This window comes from Crocodylus siamensis, chromosome 1 (genome assembly GCF_052110815.1).
Source record: "Crocodylus siamensis isolate JL-2025a chromosome 1, ASM5211081v1, whole genome shotgun sequence".
Lineage (NCBI taxonomy): Eukaryota > Metazoa > Chordata > Crocodylia > Crocodylidae > Crocodylus > Crocodylus siamensis.
In genome coordinates this window covers 176,079,778-176,101,965 of record NC_143395.1, presented here as the reverse complement: position 1 = coordinate 176,101,965, position 22,188 = coordinate 176,079,778, and the positions used below count along the sequence as shown (strand labels likewise).

Below are 22,188 nucleotides of genomic sequence, written 5' to 3'. Positions count from 1 at the left end.
CGAACTCAGGCGATTAGTGAAGGATGCACTGCAGAGTAGTAGTTTTGAAATGATGGGAGCCCAAGAAGGGTGGCTGTGCCTTAAGGAAGCTATCCTTCTCGCACAAAGCGAGACGATCCCCGTGCGAGGTAAAAGAGGGAAAGGGGCCAGGAGGCTTCCCTGGCTGACCAGAGAAATCCAGGGCAGACTAAGGGCCAAAAGGGGAGCACATAAAAAGTGGAAACAGGGAGAGATCACCAAAGAGGAATATACCTCTTCTGCTCGTGCTTGTAGGGAGGCAGTTAGACAGGTCAAAGCTACCATGGAGCTGAGGATGGCAACCCAAGTAAAAGACAATAAGAAATTGTTTTTTAGATATATAGGGAGTAAAAGGAAGGCCCAGGGAGGAATAGGACCCCTGCTAAATGGGCAGAAACAATTGGTGACGGACAGAGGGGACAAGGCTGAACTCCTCAACGAGTTCTTCGCCTCAGTGTTCCTAAGCGAGAGGCATGACAAGTCTCTCACTGGGAGTGTAGGGAGGCAGCAGCAAGGCACCAGACTTCCATGCGTGGACCCTGAGGTGGTGCAGGGTCACTTGGAGGAACTGGATGCCTTTAAGTCGGCAGGCCCGGATGAGCTCCATCCGAGGGTACTGAAGGCACTGGCTGACATCATTGCAGAGCCACTGGCGGGAATATTTGAATGCTCGTGGCGCACGGGTCAAGTCCCGGAGGACTGGAAAAGGGCCAGTGTGGTTCCCATTTTCAAGAAGGGGAGGAAGGAGGACCCGGGTAACTATAGGCCAGTCAGTCTCACCTCCATCCTTGGCAAAATCTTTGAGAAAATCATCAAGGCTCACATTTGTGAGAGCCCGGCAGGACAAATTATGCTGAGGGGAAACCAGCACGGGTTCGTGGCAGGTAGATCGTGCCTGACCAATCTAGTCTCTTTTTATGACCAGGTCACAAAACGCCTCGACGCAGGAGGAGGGGTGGATGTCGTATACTTGGACTTCAGGAAGGCCTTTGATACGGTATCCCACCCCATACTGGTGAACAAGTTAAGGGGCTGTGACTTGGATGACTGCACAGTCCGGTGGGTGGAGAATTGGCTGGAGGGTCGCACCCAGAGAGTTGTGGTGGATGGGTCGGTTTCGACCTGGAAGAGTGTGGGCAGTGGGGTCCCGCAGGGCTCGGTGCTTGGACCGATACTCTTTAATGTCTTCGTCAGCGACTTGGACGAGGGGGTGAAATGTACTCTGTCCAAGTTTGCAGATAACACTAAGCTATGGGGCGAAGTGGACACGCCGGAGGGCAGGGAACAGCTGCAAGCAGACCTGGACAGGTTAGACAAGTGGGCAGAAAACAACAGAATGCAGTTCAACAAGGAGAAATGCAAAGTGCTGCATCTAGGGAAGAAAAATGTCCAGCACACCTACAGCCTAGGAAATGACCTGCTGGGTGGCACGGAAGTGGAAAGGGATCTTGGAGTCCTAGTGGACTCCAAGATGAACATGAGTCGGCAGTGTGACGAAACCATCAGAAAAGCCAATGGCACTTTATCGTGCATCAGCAGATGCATGACAAATAGGTCCAAGGAGGTGATACTTCCCCTCTATCGGGCGCTGGTCAGACCGCAGCTGGAGTACTGCGTGCAATTCTGGGCGCCGCACTTCAAGAAAGATGCGGATAATCTGGAGAGGGTCCAGAGAAGGGCCACTCGTATGGTTAAGGGCCTGCAGGCCAGGCCCTACGAGGAGAGATTAGAGAAACTGGACCTTTTCAGCCTCCGCAAGAGAAGGTTGAGAGGCGACCTGGTGGCTGCCTATAAGTTCGTCAGGGGGGCACAGAAGGGAATTGGTGAGTATTTATTCACCAAGGCGCCCCTGGGGGTTACAAGAAATAATGGCCACAAGCTAGAGGAGAGCAGATTTAGATTGGATATTAGGAGGAACTTCTTCACAGTTCGAGTGGCCAAGGTCTGGAACGGGCTCCCAAGGGAGGTGGTGCTCTCCCCTACCCTGGGGGTATTCAAGAGAAGGTTGGATGTGTATCTAGCTGGGGTAATGTAGGCCCAGCACTCTTTCCTGCTTATGCAGGGGGTCGGACTCGATGATCTATTGAGGTCCCTTCCGACCCTAGCATCTATGAATCTATAAATCAGTGTTTTCTTTTGAAAGACTTCATTTCTGTCTGCTGTTCCTAAAGCATTTACAGCTATCTGTCAGCGTGGGGAAAACACCTGCAGAAAATACCCCCATCACAGTATGCTGCTGAAGCCCCATGTCTGTGAGTCTGATGCAGAGGTTGCTGAATCCTGGCCCAGTAAATTACAAAAGGATCATAAGTGAGCCATGGCTTTAGTGGGTGACTAGTCTAAGTGGTTTTGTAAATCCTAATGGGTACCTGTCAACAACTTCAGGTACTTAGGGTATGCCTTCATGACATGACACAATACACCCCAGAGCTAACTCAAACATCATGGCTAAGGACAGACATTCAAAAAGCCTGAGCCTGAATTGATTCAATCTTTACAGGTTAGTCTAACCTGACTACACTGAACTAGTTTGAAACTGGACAGACATTTTCTCTGGACTGAGAAAATTCAGGCAGATGCCTGCAGTGGCTCAGGCTAGAAGCTAGGGGGTGCTAGAGCAGCCCTCCCTGCTTCTGCAGGTAGCTGAGCAGAGGGGGGCATGGCCAGGCCCCAGCAGGAATGTCTACCTGCACGGTCCCAGGCTTTTCCCTGCTGGCTGCTCAAGGAATGGGAGTGTTGCCGGCCCCCAGCCCTGGGCTACCACTCTGAGGGAAGGAGGGGTGTGTAGTGCGTGCATCTGTTGATGATATGGAGCTTTTCAATCTTCCTCCTTGCTTTGTCATACTGTCTGCAGCAAAGTGACAGATGAGCAAGCCAGTGGGGGGTGGGGAAAGAGTTGTGGCTGATAACGGTCTTTAATACCCAGTTAGCAAAACAATAGCTGCTTTCCACATTACTTCAAACTTCTTAGTCTACTGGGCGACCTGTTGATTAGCTCCAAAAGCCCTAATCAGTCACTGTTCTGTCTGCCTATCCTAGTGAAATTGGAGAGACGCATACACACGCCTCTCAGCATTAGCTAGCACACCATACGCTGGCTACAGTCCTTGATGTGGCAGAGAAGAGGAAGGGATCTCTGCTTAAGTAGCAAGTGGTAAGGTGGGGGAAGAGGAGGGAACAGGGAAGCCAGGCAGACCCTGCTGTGCCTGCAAGTCTGTGCTGAGCTCCAGCCAGGGAAAAGAGGGGAGGGGCCAGCTCTGCCCAGCCCAGAGAGCATGCCGAGATGCTTGCGGACTCTGATTTAACTTAAACCAGGAAGGGGTCTGGGACAGACATTGCATAAACCGGTTTGAGCTAAATCAGTTAATTCTGATACTACATACAACCAGGTTTATCTCAAACCAGTTTCACCCGTTTTCAAACTGGTTTATGTGCACTGAACATCTGTTCTGTTACAGGTTTAAACTAGTTTCTGATCACTTAAACCAGTTTGTATATAATGTCTGTCCCTAGCCCATATGCAGTAAAGTCATGTCACTGGTGCTCCACCCAGGCTAAATGCTCTTGCTCAGAAAGTGTTTAGTGGCCTCAGGCAAAGTGCTATTCTAACTTTTCTATGCTGGTTAGAGTAGAACAGGGTTGTCCAACTAGTGGTTTGGGGGTTAGGTTGTGGACCGTGGGCTCTGACCTAGCTGCTGTTCTCCCCATTTCCTCTGGCTGCTGCTACCTGCCTGTGTCTCAGGGTGGGGCAGTATGGCTCTGCCATGCACAAGACTGCGTGGTGTGGGGGTAGTAATGGAGCTGGGCATGTAAGAGTGCACCTGTGTGGTGCAACGGTGGTGGTGGGGGATGGACCTGTAAGCATGTTGTTGCAGTGGATGGGGGTGGGAATCATGCTTGTACATCCACCTGATGCAGCGATGGGGTGAAATTATGTTCGCTCGGAACATGTTGCAGGGTAGGAGAATTGCACTTGTATGCCTACATAGTACAGCGGGGCAGGGGGTAGGGTGCCTGGTGCTTTGGTACATAGTGGGCTGCCTACATTGGCATGAGGTGCAGCAGGAGGGTGGGAGAGGGTATTCACTCAGCCTAGTGGCTGTGGCTCGACTGCTGTGGCCATAGCATGTGGCCCTCCAGGGGTTTGGAAGCTGGACAGCCCTGAAGCAGAATAACATGTTTTATACTTGAAACTATTCATGATCAGTAAAGTATGTGTTTACAATGAAAGCTGCCTTTCTAATGAGAAGCCAATCAAAGAGCTAAAAGTTTGAATCATTTTTCTTTATCTGACTTGTGATTTTTCTAAACTAGGCCAAAAAGTTCAATTATGTAAATATGCAGAATGTGCAATTCAGTAAAAGGGCTCTTTTATGACTGGAAATGCTTTGAAACCATATGTAAACAATTCCATATGTAATGAATCACTTTTTATTTTAGAACCAGGTACTGAAGAAATAAAAAAGCTACTATTACTTTTACTTGGTTGTGCAGTTCAGGTAAGTTGAAATATGTTTCTTTGGATGTTACTGTACAGATGTAACTCCTTTCTTTAGCTGTGGCTTCCTGATAATGTATCTTCTCCCCAGTTTTAATACATTAATTGAAATGAGATTCTAACAAGTAAAGTTGTTTCAGTAATGCATTCTAAGTATTTTAAGGCATAAGTGAATAATAGTCTTTATGACTTAACTTATTTCATTTATATTTAGTAAGGAAATCTTGAATGCTTTATATTTTGTATATACCATATTAATTATTTAGAATTGATGCTTTTTAGAATTTCTCATTGTTTTATTAATACTAATTTAAGACAAAATGAGATGATACTCTAAAATATAATTTACATTATTTTCCTTTTTTTAAGTGAAATTGAGAGAGTTTTTGAAACTACCAAAGGAATTATCTTACCCTTCCAGAACAAAAAGTATTATGAAATAGTTTTTAAAAGCAATATTTGTATTTTGGCTGGCTACTTATTTGCTTGATTTAGCTCAATCCAAACTAAAACAACAGATCTTCTGTATGTATTCCTTATAATACGTTCTTAATACAATCATAACATGGATGTATTTCTTAGGAATAGATTGTACTTCTGTTGGTAAGCAGTTATTTAGCTAAGTAGTCTGATTGACTTCAGTGGAATTATTTGTATGATAGCTACACTCAGAAGGAAGTTCCACGTTCATAGAATAGCTTTAAATAATTTAAATAATGAAAAATAATTGATCTTTGATGTGTATGTTAGTGTTACTTTAGGTTTATTAAATGTTGTTTTTGAAATTGCAAACAACAAACAGAATTGACATGCTAAATGTTATGTAAAAAGCAATACAACCTGTAAGTAATTAGTTTTGTCTATAATTATGTTATTCTAGGAATGGAATATTATCACAGGATAATAGTCATTTGATGATTGTTTTGGAACCTATAAAATATGACCCAACATGTAATTGGCTTGTTTTCCAAGTCAGTGGTAGTCAATCTTTTTCCTCACTGGGCTGAATGGGAAGTGCCTGGTCTGGCCATAGGCCATATCCCACTGGTGGTTCAGATCTAGCACTAGGGCCTATATAGAGGGGGGCAAAAGGGGCAGTCTGGCCCAGCAGAGGGAGAAGGGGGCTTCACACAGGGGAGAGGCATGACCCTGCTGGGGGGTGTAAGTGAAGAGGGCATGGCTCAGCCTTTCCCTGGCTCTGTGTGGGGCCCAGCCCCAGCCTGGCCCTGCAGGGAGAGGGGCCGTGACTTAGCCTCAGCCTGGCCCTCTGTGGGGTAGGGGATGCTGCCTTCCTTTGACTGGGTGTGCAGGGCTTGGGAATTTGGCAGGGGAAGGGGGACCATATTAGTGACCACTGCTTCCCCATTGCCAAATATCCTGACCTGTGGCAAGCCCTGTGGGCTGGATTCTAATGCTCCATGGACCTCATTTGGGCCACGAGTTGGGGGTTTAGCACCCCTGTTTTAAAGTGATCTGTTTTAGGTCCTAGGTGCTGCCTGTAAGTATTTGTGTTTGCACTTGAGTATCTTACCTGATTTTCAGTGTTAAAGCTAAATGAGATTAGTATTAATTAATCGCTTACCAAATTTAGTTCTGCCTGGTACAAATATTGCCATCTTGCATAGTATCAAGTTGAAGTTGGCCATGTTATTTGCAGATTAGGAGACCTGGATCATATGGTAGTTATAATTTTATTTTTATTACACTGAACGTTTAGTGTAGTTTTAATTTTTTTCTTATTGAGGGGGCTGAGAAGAGGTACATTTAGTATATGTTTAGGAGCGGAACTCTGGAGCATGCCCCACCTACCTGCTTTTGTTCTGTGTGCATCAAATATGGAAATAATATAGTAAAGCTCTCCAAAGCTGCCCCCTACAGATCTTTTCCTGTGTGGTTGGGAGCAGGTATGTGGGGTCCTCTCAGAGAATAGCTTTACTGCCTCATTTCCAAGTTTTGTACATTCAGAGTGGGAGCAAGCTGAGGAGGACATGCTCATCAAAAGCAATGATCCTGAGAGCACTGCAGAAACAGCAAAGACTCGGGTCCTTACTAGGCCTCCAATGCTGTAGATGTTTACATGCCTGGTGACACTATGCATAAAGTTTACTTTCATTGTTCAGATGCATAACATCAAGTAGATGAGTAAATTTTAGTGTCATCAGTCTACTAAACCCACCTACCTAGTCAGGTTAATTAACTTGTGTAACCTGGGTGGTACTCCAAGAGGTACCCCCCCTCTCCAATTGAAGGGATCAAAGCAGGTACACAAGCACTGTGGGAGGTGTAGGGACTCTCCTTCCCCTAAGGAGCAGAGCCAGACCACCCATGGGGACTTAACCATATACATTTTAATACTGGGAACATAACAGGCATAAATCAGAAGGTATAGTGGACACTACAATGCCCCAAGGGGACAGGATTCAACAAAGGTTAGACACTTACAATCATTGACAAAATAACAGGGTTAACAAAATATAAAACACAAACAGCAGAACAAACAATATGGGTTGGTGAAATATAAAAGGCACAAAATGCAAAATGTCAAATGACAAGGAAATGTAGGGCCTTGGTACCTGGAGGGGGCAAAAATACAATGGCCCCTTTCCACAGCAAGATGATTTGCTTCTTGTTATCTCACTCACCCTAAGTCACCTTAGCTAGGATTTAAACCCAGCTCTCCCACATGGTAGGTAGGAACGCTGCCACACAGCCACCACTGGTAGCACTGCTCCAGTCTGCTAGGGGTCTTGATCTTCCTGGAGCCCTGGCCTCACGTTGAGCTGCCTGGCCTCTGATTGGAGGAGCTGGAAGCAGAGCTGAGAACCTCTCAGGTCGCTGCTCAGATCCTTGCTGGAGCTGGGGAGCCTCTCCTGCTGGCTGCAGCCTCTCCTAGGGGATCCTGGAGCCCAGCGGGGAGCCTCTCCTGCCAGCCACACACTGCACTGCTGAGGGTCCCACTGCTGCCTGCAGGTCCTGCTCTTTCAGGCTCTTCTGGGGCACTGCTCCTGCCCCACTGGCTCAGCTCTTGCCAGCTCTGTGAAGCTCCTTCCTTGTTGCCCCTCACTGGTCTCTCCCCTGAGTCAGCCCACGCTGCCCCTTTTATCCCCCTCCAGGTGACCCAAGGGGCCAATCGGGACACCGGGGGGGTGAGTCTCTGGGAGCTGATTGGTGCGGAAAGGGAATGCCAAGTCCTCCAATCATCTTTTGCCCTTTCAAAACCCCTGCGCCAGGTCACTGCCAGCTAGCCCGTCACACTTGATACTAACTTTTTAAAACAGAAATAAAATTGAGGTTGAATTTCATCAAATGAGTTGTGTCTCCTAATCTAAAAATAATCATTTGAGTTGAATGGGAGTGTTAATATGCAACTGAGCTGGATTACAGCCTGTATACATTACTGATTTGCTACAGTTTGAGTGGATTAAAGAACATAATAGCTTGCTTTCATTATTATTTAGTGACCAGTCTGTCCATGAAAGTTCTGTATATAAAACACAAGTTTATTATACTTCTCTAAGTAAATTATTTCCTAATGGGCTAAAAGTTTGGAAAGTAAAGTAAACTATAGCTGGGTTTATTTGAATAATATATAAACATGTAAGGTATATTTTCTTAATAACATAATTGGTTGCATGAGTATTAAATGAAGGTATTTAAAAATAATTATGGAAATCTTTGTCATAGAATGTGAGCAAGAAATTAGCAGTTTTAAAAAGTTCCACAATCCAATTTCTTTTTTGATTTTTTTTTAAATATATTTTATAAGACCATAAATTTGAGAAATAAAAACAGATACAGTGACCAGGTATAAATTAAATAAAATCTGTGCCAGTCGACAAGAACATTAGAGAGCTGATAATTATTGATTACGTACCTTTAAACAAACTACTCTGTTATTTTCAGTTTTCATCTTTATCTTTCGTAGTGCTCAGAAATGCAAAGATGTGGGAATAATTATGGTTGATGTATTTTGTTACAGTGTCAGAAGAAAGAAGAATTTATTGAAAGGATCCAAGGCTTAGATTTTGATACAAGAGCAGCTGTTGCAGCTCATATTCAAGAGGTACTTTTTATTTTTGTACTATATGATAGCTAAATGATTTTCATTTTCGTAGTTGTGGAATATTAGAGAGAATTATTTAATTCATTCAAAATTAAGTGAATCTATTTGACAAACACTAAAGGGACTTGTAATGAAAAGAGAGGCCTTTGTTTTGTATGCATGAGTATACATTACATTTCTTTCTATGAGAGCTACTTAAATAGCACATTTATTTGATACTTATTGTTTCCTGTCATACTAGAATATTAATAAATATTAAATATGATAGTATCAATTGCACTAGAAAAGAATGATTGCTTCTGTGAATAATAATTTCAACAAATTAATCTATCATTGTGGTCTATTGAGGATTTAAGGGAACAAATTGATAGTTTAAGCAAGATGTTCAACTTTTGGTCTGCAAGTCCCCTGGCCACTTGTTGCATGAGCCGCATGCCATGGCATAATGCCACACAGGTGCTATGTGGTGGGTGCACACCCAAAACACTGTATCAGCACCCCCCCACGCATTGTGCTGTGTGGTCCCACTGCACAACATACCCCATACTGTGCAGAATCCCTGGATCCCCATAATTTCCCTGCTGAAGACCCTTGGCGTGGGGCAGGGCAGGATGCCATCCTACCCTACTCTACCATACCCCTTTCCTAGGAGTAGGGGCAATTAGCGGAAGCTGAAGGAGGGAGACTGAAGTGTCTGGCCGCAATAGCAGCAGCTGGAATAGTTGGGAAGAGTGGCATCTGGACTGGGAGCCTGGGGGCCATTCTGTCTCCTCAGGGGTCACTTGCAGTTTGTGGGCTGCCAGCTGGACAGCCCTGGTTGCTGGTTTAGAATGAGATTTTTGTAGTTGATCTTTCCAAGTGCACGGCAGACTTCATTTGGGCTCCATGTGAGCACAGCAGTGCGTTTCTTTGTGGGATCTAGTTCTTAATTAGTCATTTCTCTTTATTTCAAAATAATGCTTGGATGTTGTGTGTTTTGGATGGCGTGTACATGTTTGGGGGGACCAGTAGCTACTCCATCATTAAACCAGAATTCAGTATTTCTTTTTAACCAAAAAATAGTAAGTACCTAATTTTATATTCACTCTTCTGAGTCCTGCTGAAATGTAAACAATATTATTTTAGAAAGAAATGTAACTTTGCCAGAAACACGTTTAAAAGTTCATTTTTTGAGATTTCTGTCTTGCCTAAAAGAATCTGAGAAAGTAAACAGCTATCTATCCACTGAACTACATGTGAAGTACACTGCATACTGCAGACTTCAGATATAATATTTTAAGTTATTTCCTAATTTTGCCATTTGAGTAAGTAGCTCCATAACTACTAGAACTCCTCTGCTCTCTCAGTTCTTAATATACTAGCTGGACTTTTCACAGACGCATGGTGAGCCAGGACGGAAGCATTGCCAGCAGGGGAGTATGAGATTTCAGACTCCATGTTTCCTTTCGATTTTAAAATTAAATAACTTCATAATTTTATAACTCATAAAATGAACTTAATCTGTATTTTTCCACTAATAAATCTGCTTTACCATTTTTTTCCTTATTGCAACCATATTATCACCTGCTATCAACTTTGTAAATATGAAGGAAAAAATAGACAATTCCCTATAATGCAACTAAAAACCCAGCATGGTTTGAGGGGAAAAAAAAGACTTCTTTTCTACAGTGCACCCAGGTACCTCATCCTGGGGTCACTACATGGATCTATATTGTATGGCAGCATAGTGGTGTACCTAGTAAAGAAAGTACCAGTAAAGCTTTGTATTTTACTACTTTTAATGATTGATTTTTGTTTTTTAATGAGCGAAGTGAAATACCGTTATATGTTTATGGGACAGGAGAATGCTGAACAACTGTGCTCCCAGTCATCCACATGTTGCCAGACACTGTTTCTGCTGTGCAGTTTCCTTCCTTCTCTTTAAAGATCTATCAAGAGCTTATGCTTCTTTTTATTAATAACATCTCTTGATCTTTGTGAGTGCTTGAAAAAAATGCCTTTTTAAATTTCCTTATTTGTTAACAAACTACTTTAAAATTCAGTCTCTGGCTATGGATGTAGGGCATATTTCAGTGATTCAGAACGGAAGAGGGAGTTGCTGCTTCTGACTGCATCAACTGCTAGTCTGTAACTGTTAGGGTCCTATTTTCCTGTAGCAATACAAACAAGCTGCATTGTTGTAATTTAACCCTAAATGAAACAGGGTAAAAAGTTACAACAGTTTTTCTAAACTTGAAATCCTACAGGAACATACACAGATCCACTGCATGTTTTCTTAACTCTGTAGGGTTTAGTCTCACTTAGTGCTTGTGTTCAGTTTTCTGCCGTGTCCGATTACTCTTTCATTTTACATAAGTAAGTCACTGCACAATTTTCTTGTGTGTGTCACAAAGATGTACTTCCTTAAATGAAACAACTTAGATAAAGTATTTTTTATCCTTTAAAAAAATCAAGTATTGTAAATGGATGCAGAAAAAGATGATGTCACAAACAAGTTCTTTATATAAAAATTCCAACTGAAACTGTTTATAACAATGAATTTCCCATGTATGAATCTACTGTTCCAAGAATTCCCTAAAACAACAGGATTTTTTTTTTTGATTTACTGGATTTTTTGAAAATTCTGCATAAGAATTTACTTATGAATTTAATTCAATAAAAATACAGTTATATGACAAAGTAGCATTTTTGCTCATATTTTATGTATTTACAATTAGACAACATAAATTTGTTCTCCTGATTTTAATTACAGAAAGAGAAACTATTGCATCAAATCTAACTTAACATACTTTTAATAGCTATACATTTTCTAATAAACTGCAGCTCACAAAGATTAAATGGAATTTGGAGATGAGCTAAGAGGAATTTGCCCAGTTTTTAAAATTTTTTTTGTGCTGTTACAATTTGAGTATACATAAAGGTCATTTTCACAATTACTTCTTACTTTATATAGGTTACTCATAATCAGGAAAATGTATTTGATCTGCAGTGGATGGACGTCAACGTACTTTTACAAGAGTATATTGAACCTCTCGTGAAGAATATGGCATTACATTTAAAAAGACTTATAGATGAAAGAGATGAACAGGCTGAGGTAAGTATGTGCTTATTGGTCGCCTATACACGTACACTGAGGCTGCTCCGACGTGCTGTAATTACAATGCATTGCAGCAGACTTGATTAATTGAGTCTGCTGGAGTATGGTAATTACTGCATTCCAGCAGACTCCAGCATCATGTGCATCAGTATCCCCATACTGAAAAATGGTGGCAGGGGTACTTTAAAGCTTGTTGAATGAGCTTTAGTTAGTTAAAACGCCCCCGCCACCATTTTTCAGCATTGGGACACTGATACACGTGATGCTTTGGGCACTTTAATTAGAGCGGCTCTCAGAGCTGCTCTAATTAAAGCGCCTCTTCCTGGAGCACGTGTATAAACGCCCGCTGTTTTTAAGAAAAGTACAAAACCCCACCTTTTTCAAGTATTTCAAACTGTTTATTGAGTATTTCTTTAATATATCAGGTCTTCACATAATTTAATAATTCTCTAGACTTGTGGGAAATTGAGGCAGCTATAGGCATGTGCCGTCATGCCTTTGAGCTCAAGAGTGGTTTGTTGGTGAGGGGGAAAATGCTTTAAAAATTCTGTCTAATTTATATGTCTATGCTTCTTTGTATCCTTTTCCCTATTGCATTTTCAGGAATGTGAAGCAAAATGCATCTGTGTTGGGGGTGTGGAATTGCTACTGCAGGGAAAAAAAATCCAATTATCTCAATTTTCTTGTCATAATGCCATATTTAAAAAGAGAGTACAATGTGAAGGAACAAATAAAGGCTTGATCTCTTCTCCTTTCCTGCCAAACTTTTGGTAAGTAAGCAGTTTTCTTTGGTGAAAATTGCTTGCTGCCAGTGCTAGAAAATTCTGTCCCAGGACATGACAGCAAATCCATCCTAACTGTTCTTAATTACAGTGATTTTTATAAAACTCTTGACGTGAGTAGTTATATGGTTGCCTTTCGCTGCGGCTTACCTTTCTTTCACAATCACAGCTGTCAACCATGCCACACTGAATGCCATTACAATCAACAAATCGTTTTATCTATCAAAAATGCACCTGAATGCACCTAGAACAGCACATTCTGCAAAGACTTCTCAGAGAAAATTGTTCACATCTCGTATCACTTCTCTAGCTCTGAGGAGCAATGCAACCACATCACCTGCTTTTTCTGAATCACTTTGTTCCACAACAGGAAGAGCTGAAAGCATAGTAGGAGATCCCCACACTTTTGCTTGATCAAATAGAGTAAAAATTACTTGAGAAACTGAATAACTGAGAGAACTTATAGGTATTTTTAGCTAAAGGGAAATCTTGGACTCCTAGGACATGAAGACACATAACACTTAAACCAGTTTAAATGGAGTTGAAACCTGAAACAGACAAGCCTGTTTAAACTCTTTTAAAGTTTTGGAATAGTTCAAAATTGTACCTGGAAAATTAAGTACTGTTTGAACTGGTTCACTGTCAATCAATGTGATATTATTTGTGGATACCAAGCATTCCATGACAGGGTTCTAGTCAGTCCTCCAGGTATCCCCCACTGCATTATTCCTTTCTATCCTACCTCCTCACTGCTGAAACTGACCATACTGTTATGCAGGCAGAATTCTGTTGCTTCTCCCCCTGTGCCCGCTGCCGCCTCCCCCTCCCCCCACTACCCAAAGCAAAGGGTGCTTTGATCTTGCGTGAAATATCAGCATCCTACCCACATAATACAGACAACCCAGTTTTGGGGAAGAAGGTACAAACTGCATGCAAGAAGGATACGGAAGGTCAGAGATAGGACTGGAGACCCTGATTTCTCTTTTATTGTGATCATGCTGGTATTACTGGGACTCTCTACAACAGTTGTCAGGCCATAGAATGATTTTGTCTTTAGAGGTGACATAGGTCAGTAGTATTATAGTTGATACTTGACTGTATGCACAGTGATGGTATGTACCCACTCTGCACCTCAGGGACATTGCCTGGAAAGTTATACAAGGATCCTTTCTATTCTTCATCAAGCTTCACATCTGTGTGAAGCTGTTATTAAATATCAGTTCAGTACATCTTGTTTCTTTCTTTTACTATACTACACAAGCCACTAAAAATATATTGCTCCACTTCTCCATTCTTTTCATTAGCTTCTTATTTGACTACAGGGGTTATTTCAGGGTTGCAATCTTGCTTTTCAGCACATTCCAAGGGATTTATTCAGTTTACCTGAGGGATTGCTTCACTGGATTTGATTTTGGCTTCCAGTGATAGTTAGCTGCATCTTTGTAATGGAACCTATCAGCCTCAAGTAAGAATTGCATTGACAGGCAGAAGATGGTATGTAATAGGTAGCAGTCCTTTGACTGGAATTTGCTATCAGGAAAAATTACCACAAACTTTAGCACTGTCATTTGGAAATTCAAACCTAATTGTCTCAACCTATCCTTACCTCACTACCATAATGTAACCTTTTATTAAAAAAATGTATTTAATTAAGGGAAAAGTAAATGATATATAGATCACTCTTGGCTTATCTGATCTATACTCGAGGAAGCTGGTCAATTTCACAGGCAGATCTCAGGGTTGGCTGCTATTTTTGTGGGCCTATCATGAGTGCCCCCTCATGCCTCTGATTGGTTGAGGGGCCCTGGTGGCCCTGCCCATTGCCACTGATTAAATGTGAGGGTTGTTGTCATACAGCCCCAGCCCTTGTTCTGATTGATTGCAAAGGCTACCCATCATGCAGCCCCGCATCTCACCACTGATGGGTGGAGAGGGGCAGGGCTGCATGACAGGCAGCCCTCTCAACCAGTCAGCAGTGAGGGGTAAGGGCAGTAGCCTTCTTGGGCTCCCTTGTGTCTCAGCAGCTGTGCCATAAGCACCATGAGGACTGCTGGCTCCCTCTGGAGAGCCATCATTTTATTTTCAGTAAGTTTTCTCCCTTTTTTTGTTGTTGCAGATTTCACAGATATTGCCTGCAAAGTGGGCAATGCTGGATTTTGCTTTTTCTGCAAAATCCACAAAATCATGATTTTGGTAGGCTGCTACTTATCTGCAATAAATGTTTAGGGTACTCAGAAAATAATATCGAGAGATGCAGTGTAAGAACATAACTTAAAACCACACTTGGTTTCTATTTCTTCTGAATGGTGTAATTTTTGTTGGTTTGCTATTAATAGTTTGAGTGCGTCCTGTTCTTCTATAGCATGCCTGTCTAAAATGTGGACTCTGGATTTAATTTTAAAAGCCCTGAGTTTGCTAAGTATGTAGTTTTTGAGGGTTCTTACTTAGAATTATTAAATCAAAAACACCTGTTTTCTGAATCATGTAAAGGTACTCATTCTTGGGGAAGACTGTGGCTTACCTAAGTTTAAAACAATTTTAATGTACTAAATGCAGCTGGATCTCTTGTTCAGAAGATGTGACTAGCATTTTTAAAAGAGAAAAGAGGAGTTTTCCAAGTTTCTTATGATTCATGAAGAGCTTAGATTTTTGTTCAGATTCCCTCTCTTCTCCATCCTAAAGGAAATCACTAGAAGCTATTTGTGCAGCTAGCCTAACAGTGAATGGTTCTGGTCAGTTCTAAATAATTGAAAACAGGGAGTTAGAAAATATTAAATTTTGTCTTTGTATATTTAACCAGAGAAGATGCAGCGAGGCGAGGTGGTACAGTTGTTATCCCCCTTTTGATTCCTGCTCCACCCAATGTTTAAAACCAACTGTTTAGCAGAGGCATTTAGGCAGCATTGAGAGAATCAGATGACTTCACGATTCATAATCCGCCTGATTCCTGCTAATGTCTCTTCACTCTGTGGATGTTAACAACCCTTTCTTCTTTTTAATGTGCTTGATGTGGTGGTGGATGGGTCATTTTTGACCTGGAGGGATGTGGGCAGTGTGGTCCCCCAGAGCTCGGTCCACGGGCGCACACTGTTCAACATCTTCATCGGTGACTTGGATGAGGGGGTAAAAAGCACCCTGTTCAAATTTGCTGACGACTAAGATGTGGGGGGATGTGGCCATGCTAGACAGGAGGAATAGGCTGCAATCGGACCTAGACCGGTTACAGGGGTGGGTGGATGAGAACAGGATGGGATTCAACACTGACAAGTGCAAAGTGCTGCACCTGGGGAGGAAGAACCAGCACTGTACCTACAGGCTGGGGAACTCCCTTCTCATCAGTGCAGAGGCAGAAAAGGATCTTGGAGTCATCACTAATACCAAGATGAACATGGGCTGGCAGTGTGGGGATGCAGTCAGGAAGGCCAGCCATACCTTGTCATGCATCCACTGATGCATCTCAAGCAAGTCCAAGGAGGTGATACTCCCCCTCTATGTGACACTGGTCAGACCTCAGTTGGAGTACTGCGTCCAGTTCTGGGCACCGCACTTCAAGAGGGATGTGGACAACATGGAGAGGGTCCAGAGGAGGGCTACTTGCATGATCAGGGGGCAGCAGGGCAGGCCCTATGAGGACAGGCTACAGGACCTGAACCTGTTCAGCCTCCACAAGAGAAGGCTGAGGGGGGATCTAGTGACCTGTTACAAACTAGTCAGGGGGAACCAGCAGGCATTGGGGGAGTCCCTGTTCCCCCGAGCACTACCAGGAGTGACTAGAAATAACGGTCACAAGCTGGCAGAGGGTAGATACAGACTAGACAGCAGGAGGCGCTACTTCACTGTCAGGGCAGCTAGGATCTGGAACCAACTTCCAAGCGAAGTGGTGCTGGCTCCTACCCTGGGGGTCTTTAAGACAAGGCTAGATGAACACCTTGCTGGGGTCATTTAACCCCAGTACTTTTTCCTGCCATGGCAGGGGGTCAGACTTGATGATCTACTCAAGTAGGTCCCTTCTGACCCTACCAACTATGAAACTATATTCTGTTAATCAGGCTATGCTTCATGTGTTAACTATTCCTGGTAATGTAGTTCCTATTTCACAGTCCTGAAGACTGCTTTAACTCTAGTCAAAAGCATTAACTCAGTTGTAGAAATGACAGTGCATCCAAAACATCACTGACCGTTAAGACATGGAGGAAGGCTATATTTGTTTTATGAATCTGAATAAGAGAGTACATTTAAGGACTACAAACTAATAGAACAACACATTTTGATCATTTTTGCTCAATTTGTTGTGTTTTTATATATAGTTTGCAGTATAGCATATTAATGCATATTCCAATAAAGTTATATTTGATCTTAAACTGAATAACATAGCTCTAGGCCCCTAGCATATCAGGAAAGCTTCTAGTCCTGCTCCTTGCCTGGGCCCTGTAGCCATACATGGCCCCAAGCTCTGTGTCCCACCCAGGCTGGGCAGCAATTTCTCCTCCATACCCAGACTTACCTGTGGGAGCTGCTCTCAAGGCTTCATGGTGGACATGCACCATGTGGATGATGCACCATACCATCTTCACCCACTTTTCAAAATGCCAGATCAGCCCATGCATTTTACTTTATAGGTTGCTATTGGTGTGACCAGTATGTGGGAATAAATAGCTTTAGTGCCCAGTTGATTATATAAAAACTAGGGTAGAAAAACAAAAAAGAGCTTAACTAACTAATTTACTGTATGATTCTGTGGATAGAAGTCTGGAAAGCAGTGAAACTCTCCAGGTTCCCAAAAAGAGAGACTCAAAATAATGTCTTCTGGTAATCTATCGTGATACCAGCAAACGATTTTAAAGTAGAATAGTTGCCAACCTTCAGAAAATCTAGTAAGGAAAGGAAGAGTTTCCAGACACTTAAAAAAGACCCAATTGAAAACACAGCTGTTTGGGTAGATGCATACTATTTCTAGTCATATGAGACGAGTAATGATAACATAGAGGATTTGAAAGGTACATGCTTGGTATATAACTTTTTGTTATGTTAAAAGATGACTAATTTGAAAATCTGAGTATTCAGAAGTTAGGAAATCCTTTAATTTTTCCCCATGTATATCTATCTCATGTAACAGTTTCATGAGCAACTGGAAATCTGGAATTATCTAACGTTTCTCTGCTACACTTTAAAACCTAAATATCATTCTTTTAACATAGAATTGAGTATTCCATTTACAAAATGCTAAAAGAACTTTTTTTTAGGTTTTTAGGTATAGTATTGCTTGCTTTCTTGATCACATAAATATAGTTTGCTGAATCTAAAAATCCACAGAAGCCTCAATTAGTTACCTAATGGTCTACCAGTCCAGTATGTTCTTATTTATTTTAAATTATTTGAAAAGTTAAATTATTGGTTTGCCTATTCCCTTTGTTTTTGATTTCCAACCTAGAAAAGTTTTTCAACTGCAGGAAAGAAAGTAGTGAAAATGTTGTTCTTGTAAGTCAAGCAGGATATAGGGTGTGTGCAGATGTCTGGGAAGTTAGATTGGGTAAAAAATGGCCATGCAATCTAATTTAGTTCATCCGTGTGTAGACCATAAGCTTAGATCCCCAGTTAGCTCAGTCTAAGTGCTGAACCGGACAGACATTCCCTGAAGCTCAGACCGGTTAAAAAAAAGTGTGATTTAACTTCAGTTCACTTGAGATATGCACCAGGTTAAATTGGGCATGTTTAGACCAATCTACCCAAACATCCATACACATTTGTAGCACTGCCCTGGGGCTGCAAAAACCCAACTGCTCGCCGCAGCCCCAGGATCCCTACCTACCCTCCCCCTGCCACTGGGCTGTTGTCCCAAATGGACAAACCCCCTGTGTGGGCCAGCTAGTCCCACTGAGCCCTCTAAACTGCCCCCAACCCTGCAAACCACCACAGCTGGTTTTTTACAAGCATTCACTGGTGCTGGTAGCCTGATCAAGTTATGTCAGTGGCGGGGAGGGGTGGGCAGGATCTATTGGGGGGGCATCTGTAGGGTGGGGTTGTTCATTTGGAGGTGGGGGTGTTGGGGAGGGTAGAGAGCCCCCTTATCCAGCCAACCTACCTCAGACTCCACCAATCTCCCACCATGGAGCTGGTGGACCCCAAAACTGCAAGCCCACCTTGCAATCAACCAACCTCCCCATGGAGCTTCTAGCCTCCCTGTTCCCACCAGCCCCCTTTTGCAGAGCCACTAGCCCCCTCCCCAATTGGCCCTCACCTCCTCCTGAGGCTCCCGGTACTAGCAAATGCTGATAAAACTGGCACTGGGAGCAGTTTTTTGGATAAGGAGGAGTTTGGCTGGATTAGGGAGGCTCTCTGACCCTGCCAAACTCTTTTCCCCAATCCTCCCAAGCCCCCGTAGACGCTGCTAGCCTCCCTAATACCACTAGCCCTACAATTCCCCCAAACTTCCATGAGGACCCCACTAGCCCTTAATCCCCCAAGCCTTCCCATCTGCTAGCTTCCCCCCCCCCCCCGCCCGATTCTCACCTTCCCCTCCCCCAGTTTATCTTAGATCTTGTCACCTATATAACCCCTGAGACTGGGTGGCAATTTTTAACTCATCTAACCTCTTGAACTTCTCAGTGTAATGTCTATGCACACCCATCATCAATACAAGTTAGAGATAAGATAGTATAATTTTGGAGAAGTGAATTACACGGAAGTTGGGAATTCTGGAAAGGCTTGTATGATTTCACAGAGCAAGTGTAGAACTGTAACCTTGAAGAAAAAAATGATATTTTATTAACTATTACTAGCCAAATAATAAAATACATTTAGAAGGTCAGTGAAATTGCTAGTATTGATGTTGAAATAAATGTTTTGAAAATAGTTCAGTGTTGTATGTAGCTAAACAGTCCTAACTATAGCTTTTTCACACTTACTTTCCTCCTTTCTAATTCGCTCTCCTTGTTTATCATGCTTCCCCTTTGCATCTCATCTTAAATTAATGAATGTCCTTAACTTAATGCAGGGGTGCACAACCTCCAGCCTTCAGGCCAAATACATCCTGTGGAGCTATAGCATCTGCCCCATGGGGTGAAAATTTGGTGGCAGGGGAGTGGTGTCCATTAATACAGTCACCCTCCCTCCACCAAATTTTCAAACCCTAAGACCTGCATAGCTGGTTGCAGCCAGGCCTTGTCCCCTTTGCTGTATCTGGATCAGGGACAAGCCACACACCTGCAGGGTCAGGTTTGGAGCCAAGCCATGCCTCCTTTTCCCCCACAGGGCCAAGCTATGCCTCTTTTTCCCCGTGGGGCCTCCTGCCAAGCCGGGTTGGGGTTGGGTCATGCCCCTTTCTCCCATGGGGTCATGTCATGCCCCCATGGGACCAGGCCACATCGCCTTTTCCACATGGGGCTGGTTTGTGGCTGGGCTGCTCCACAGCACCTGTCCGTGTGGCCAGATGGTGCCTTCTGTACTGGCTTTGGGGTGGGGACTACTGGCGGGATCCAGCCAGAGGACAAACAGGGCACTGCCCATCCAGCCCACTGGGGGAAAAGACTGAGCACCCCAGACTTGATGCGTTGGGAGTTGTCCCATAGGGTATAAAGTTAAGAATGTGTAAGTCTTTCTGGGATTGGAAACTTCAAAGTGGGGCTATGTTATTTTAAAAGTTTTGTACAGGACGGAATAATGGTTCTCTACACTTGATTGGAATATACCTCAGGCACTAAGACAGCACTGTTAATAGTTCTGTTTAGTTGTACAGCATCTTTTATGTGATGTAGTCAAGGTTCACTCATTTTACCTCAACAAATTAGATAGTAAAAATCATTATTTGCCTTTTTGGAAGACCATCCTAATTTGTTTTTTGTATCATGTCAATTTTTGGCCTTCTATAAAGGTTTCCAGCTATAAAAGGTATTTGCTTGTTTGTCAGAGATAGAAACAACTTGAAATAATGTCTTTCATGATTTATTTCTTAGACTATCATAGAACTCTCAGAAGAGCGGGACTGTCTTCGTTTTCTACCTCATGCATCAGCAGCACAATCACCTTGTGGCTCTCCGGGCATGAAACGCACTGAAAGCAGACAGCACTTGTCAGTGGAGTTAGCAGATGCCAAAGCAAAAATAAGAAGACTTAGGCAGGAACTGTAAGTATATATTCAGTGGAAAACGCACCTGATTGTGAAAATGGATTGTTGGGTCTTAAGTGCTGCTGAAGACACGCAGTATATAGTATTCTTTATGTAATATGTCTGGTTTAAAAATATTTGCAGTTTTGAAATGCATTTTATAACTCTTCCTGTTATGATAAGAAAGGTAATTCCTAGACTGAAAATATTAATAGGAGTATAGCTTTAGTTCCTGATGCATGTTAGAATGTGTTAAAGGAATATATTGATGATGTTTTTACTAGAAAACACCAACTGAATAAAGGGTGACCTTCTTGGGTACACTATGGTCAGTTTATGCTGTGGTGATACAGTGGAATGATGACCACTAAATGCACCTAAGAGCATGTCATGGAGCTTCCTTAGGGTTCCTGGGTCTGTTTCAGCAGTCTTGATGCATCATGTAGGTCAATACTTACACTGATCAGTGGTTCCCCATTTAGTATAACTGAGTGATCTCTCTTATTAGGTAATTAGCATTACCTTTCATTTTACATATTACACCAGTATCATTATTTCAGGCCCAGGTACTTACTTTATCAGTAGTGAGTGTATCTAATATGTATAGGCATCCTCTTGTAGAGGAATATTCTAACCTTAGCTATTGAGGCCATGTCCGGGAATTGCATTTCTATTGGAAAAATTGTTGCTATCCTGGTAAAAACTAGAAATGTACATGCATTCACTCAATTTTTCTCAGGGAAAATGTACCCCTTTTGGTTGGAAGATCTTCCAGGTGTCAATGTTTGAAGGTCTACCTGCGAGATGCAAGAATGAATGCTTGTGCACTTCCCTTCCATTCTGGTCTTGGAGAGGAGCAGTGGGGCAGTGCTCCCTGCCTCTTAGCCAGACTTTGGACTGCCTGTTTTGGAGAGTGGACTGGGGGTTTGCCTCACTGCTCCCCTCCAGGACTAGTCCAGGGGCAGAGGGGTTTGGAGGGGAGCAGTGGGGCAATGCTTACATCTTCCTCAAACCGGGGTCAGGAACTGGGCTTCAAGATGCTGGCTCCAAACTCAGCTTCTGGCCCTGCTAGCTTCCCTTACCATCTCTGCCTCCTGGCTGGGGAGCAGGTGTAGGGATTGCAAAGCTGATGTGGCCAGCAATTGGGCTTGGGGAGGCTGTCTCCCCTTTGCTGGGCAGTAGGGTAGTGTTATAAAAGCTGACAGGGTGAGAAGCAGACTTGGAGAGATTCTCTGCACCCCAGTATCCCTAGTTAAATGCTGTGTATGCTACCCAGGTGGGCAACACTGGGCCCACTGGGCCAGAAAACACCTCCCTGGGGCAGTGGGCAATGCTCACAGTGCTTTCTCAGACCAGGGATTACCCCCATACCTTTCCCAGACTAGGATCACTGAAGTTTTGGGAAGGTTCAAAGGATGAGGGGGTAATAGCAAGCTGAATGACTGTCTCTGAAACATTTCTAGACGTGGAAATTTATCATTCATGTTCATGGTCCGAGGCAGTAGGACAAAACAGAATTTGGTGTTGCAGGCAAGTAAGGAAGGATAGGTGGAAAACACTCGCCATTATATCCACACAGTCCCCCATGTTGAGTCACTCATTCTCCTACATTTGCTTGTTCTTCTT

At 43.1% G+C, this 22,188-nt stretch overlaps 1 protein-coding gene across 10 annotated transcripts in view; it reads left to right on the top strand.

Annotated features, from left to right (window-relative positions):
* Positions 1 to 22,188, top strand: part of CCDC88A (coiled-coil and HOOK domain protein 88A) — a 201,921-nt gene that overhangs the window by 75,396 nt on the left and 104,337 nt on the right. For all 10 annotated transcript variants that reach the window (XM_090049774.1, XM_090049761.1, XM_090049766.1 and 7 more), the window contains exons 5-8: positions 4,459 to 4,517; positions 8,496 to 8,579; positions 11,533 to 11,673; positions 20,411 to 20,580. In XM_090049774.1, coding sequence (XP_089905900.1) covers positions 4,459 to 4,517; positions 8,496 to 8,579; positions 11,533 to 11,673; positions 20,411 to 20,580 — 454 coding nt within the window. The remainder of the gene's footprint in view (positions 1 to 4,458; positions 4,518 to 8,495; positions 8,580 to 11,532; positions 11,674 to 20,410; positions 20,581 to 22,188) is intronic.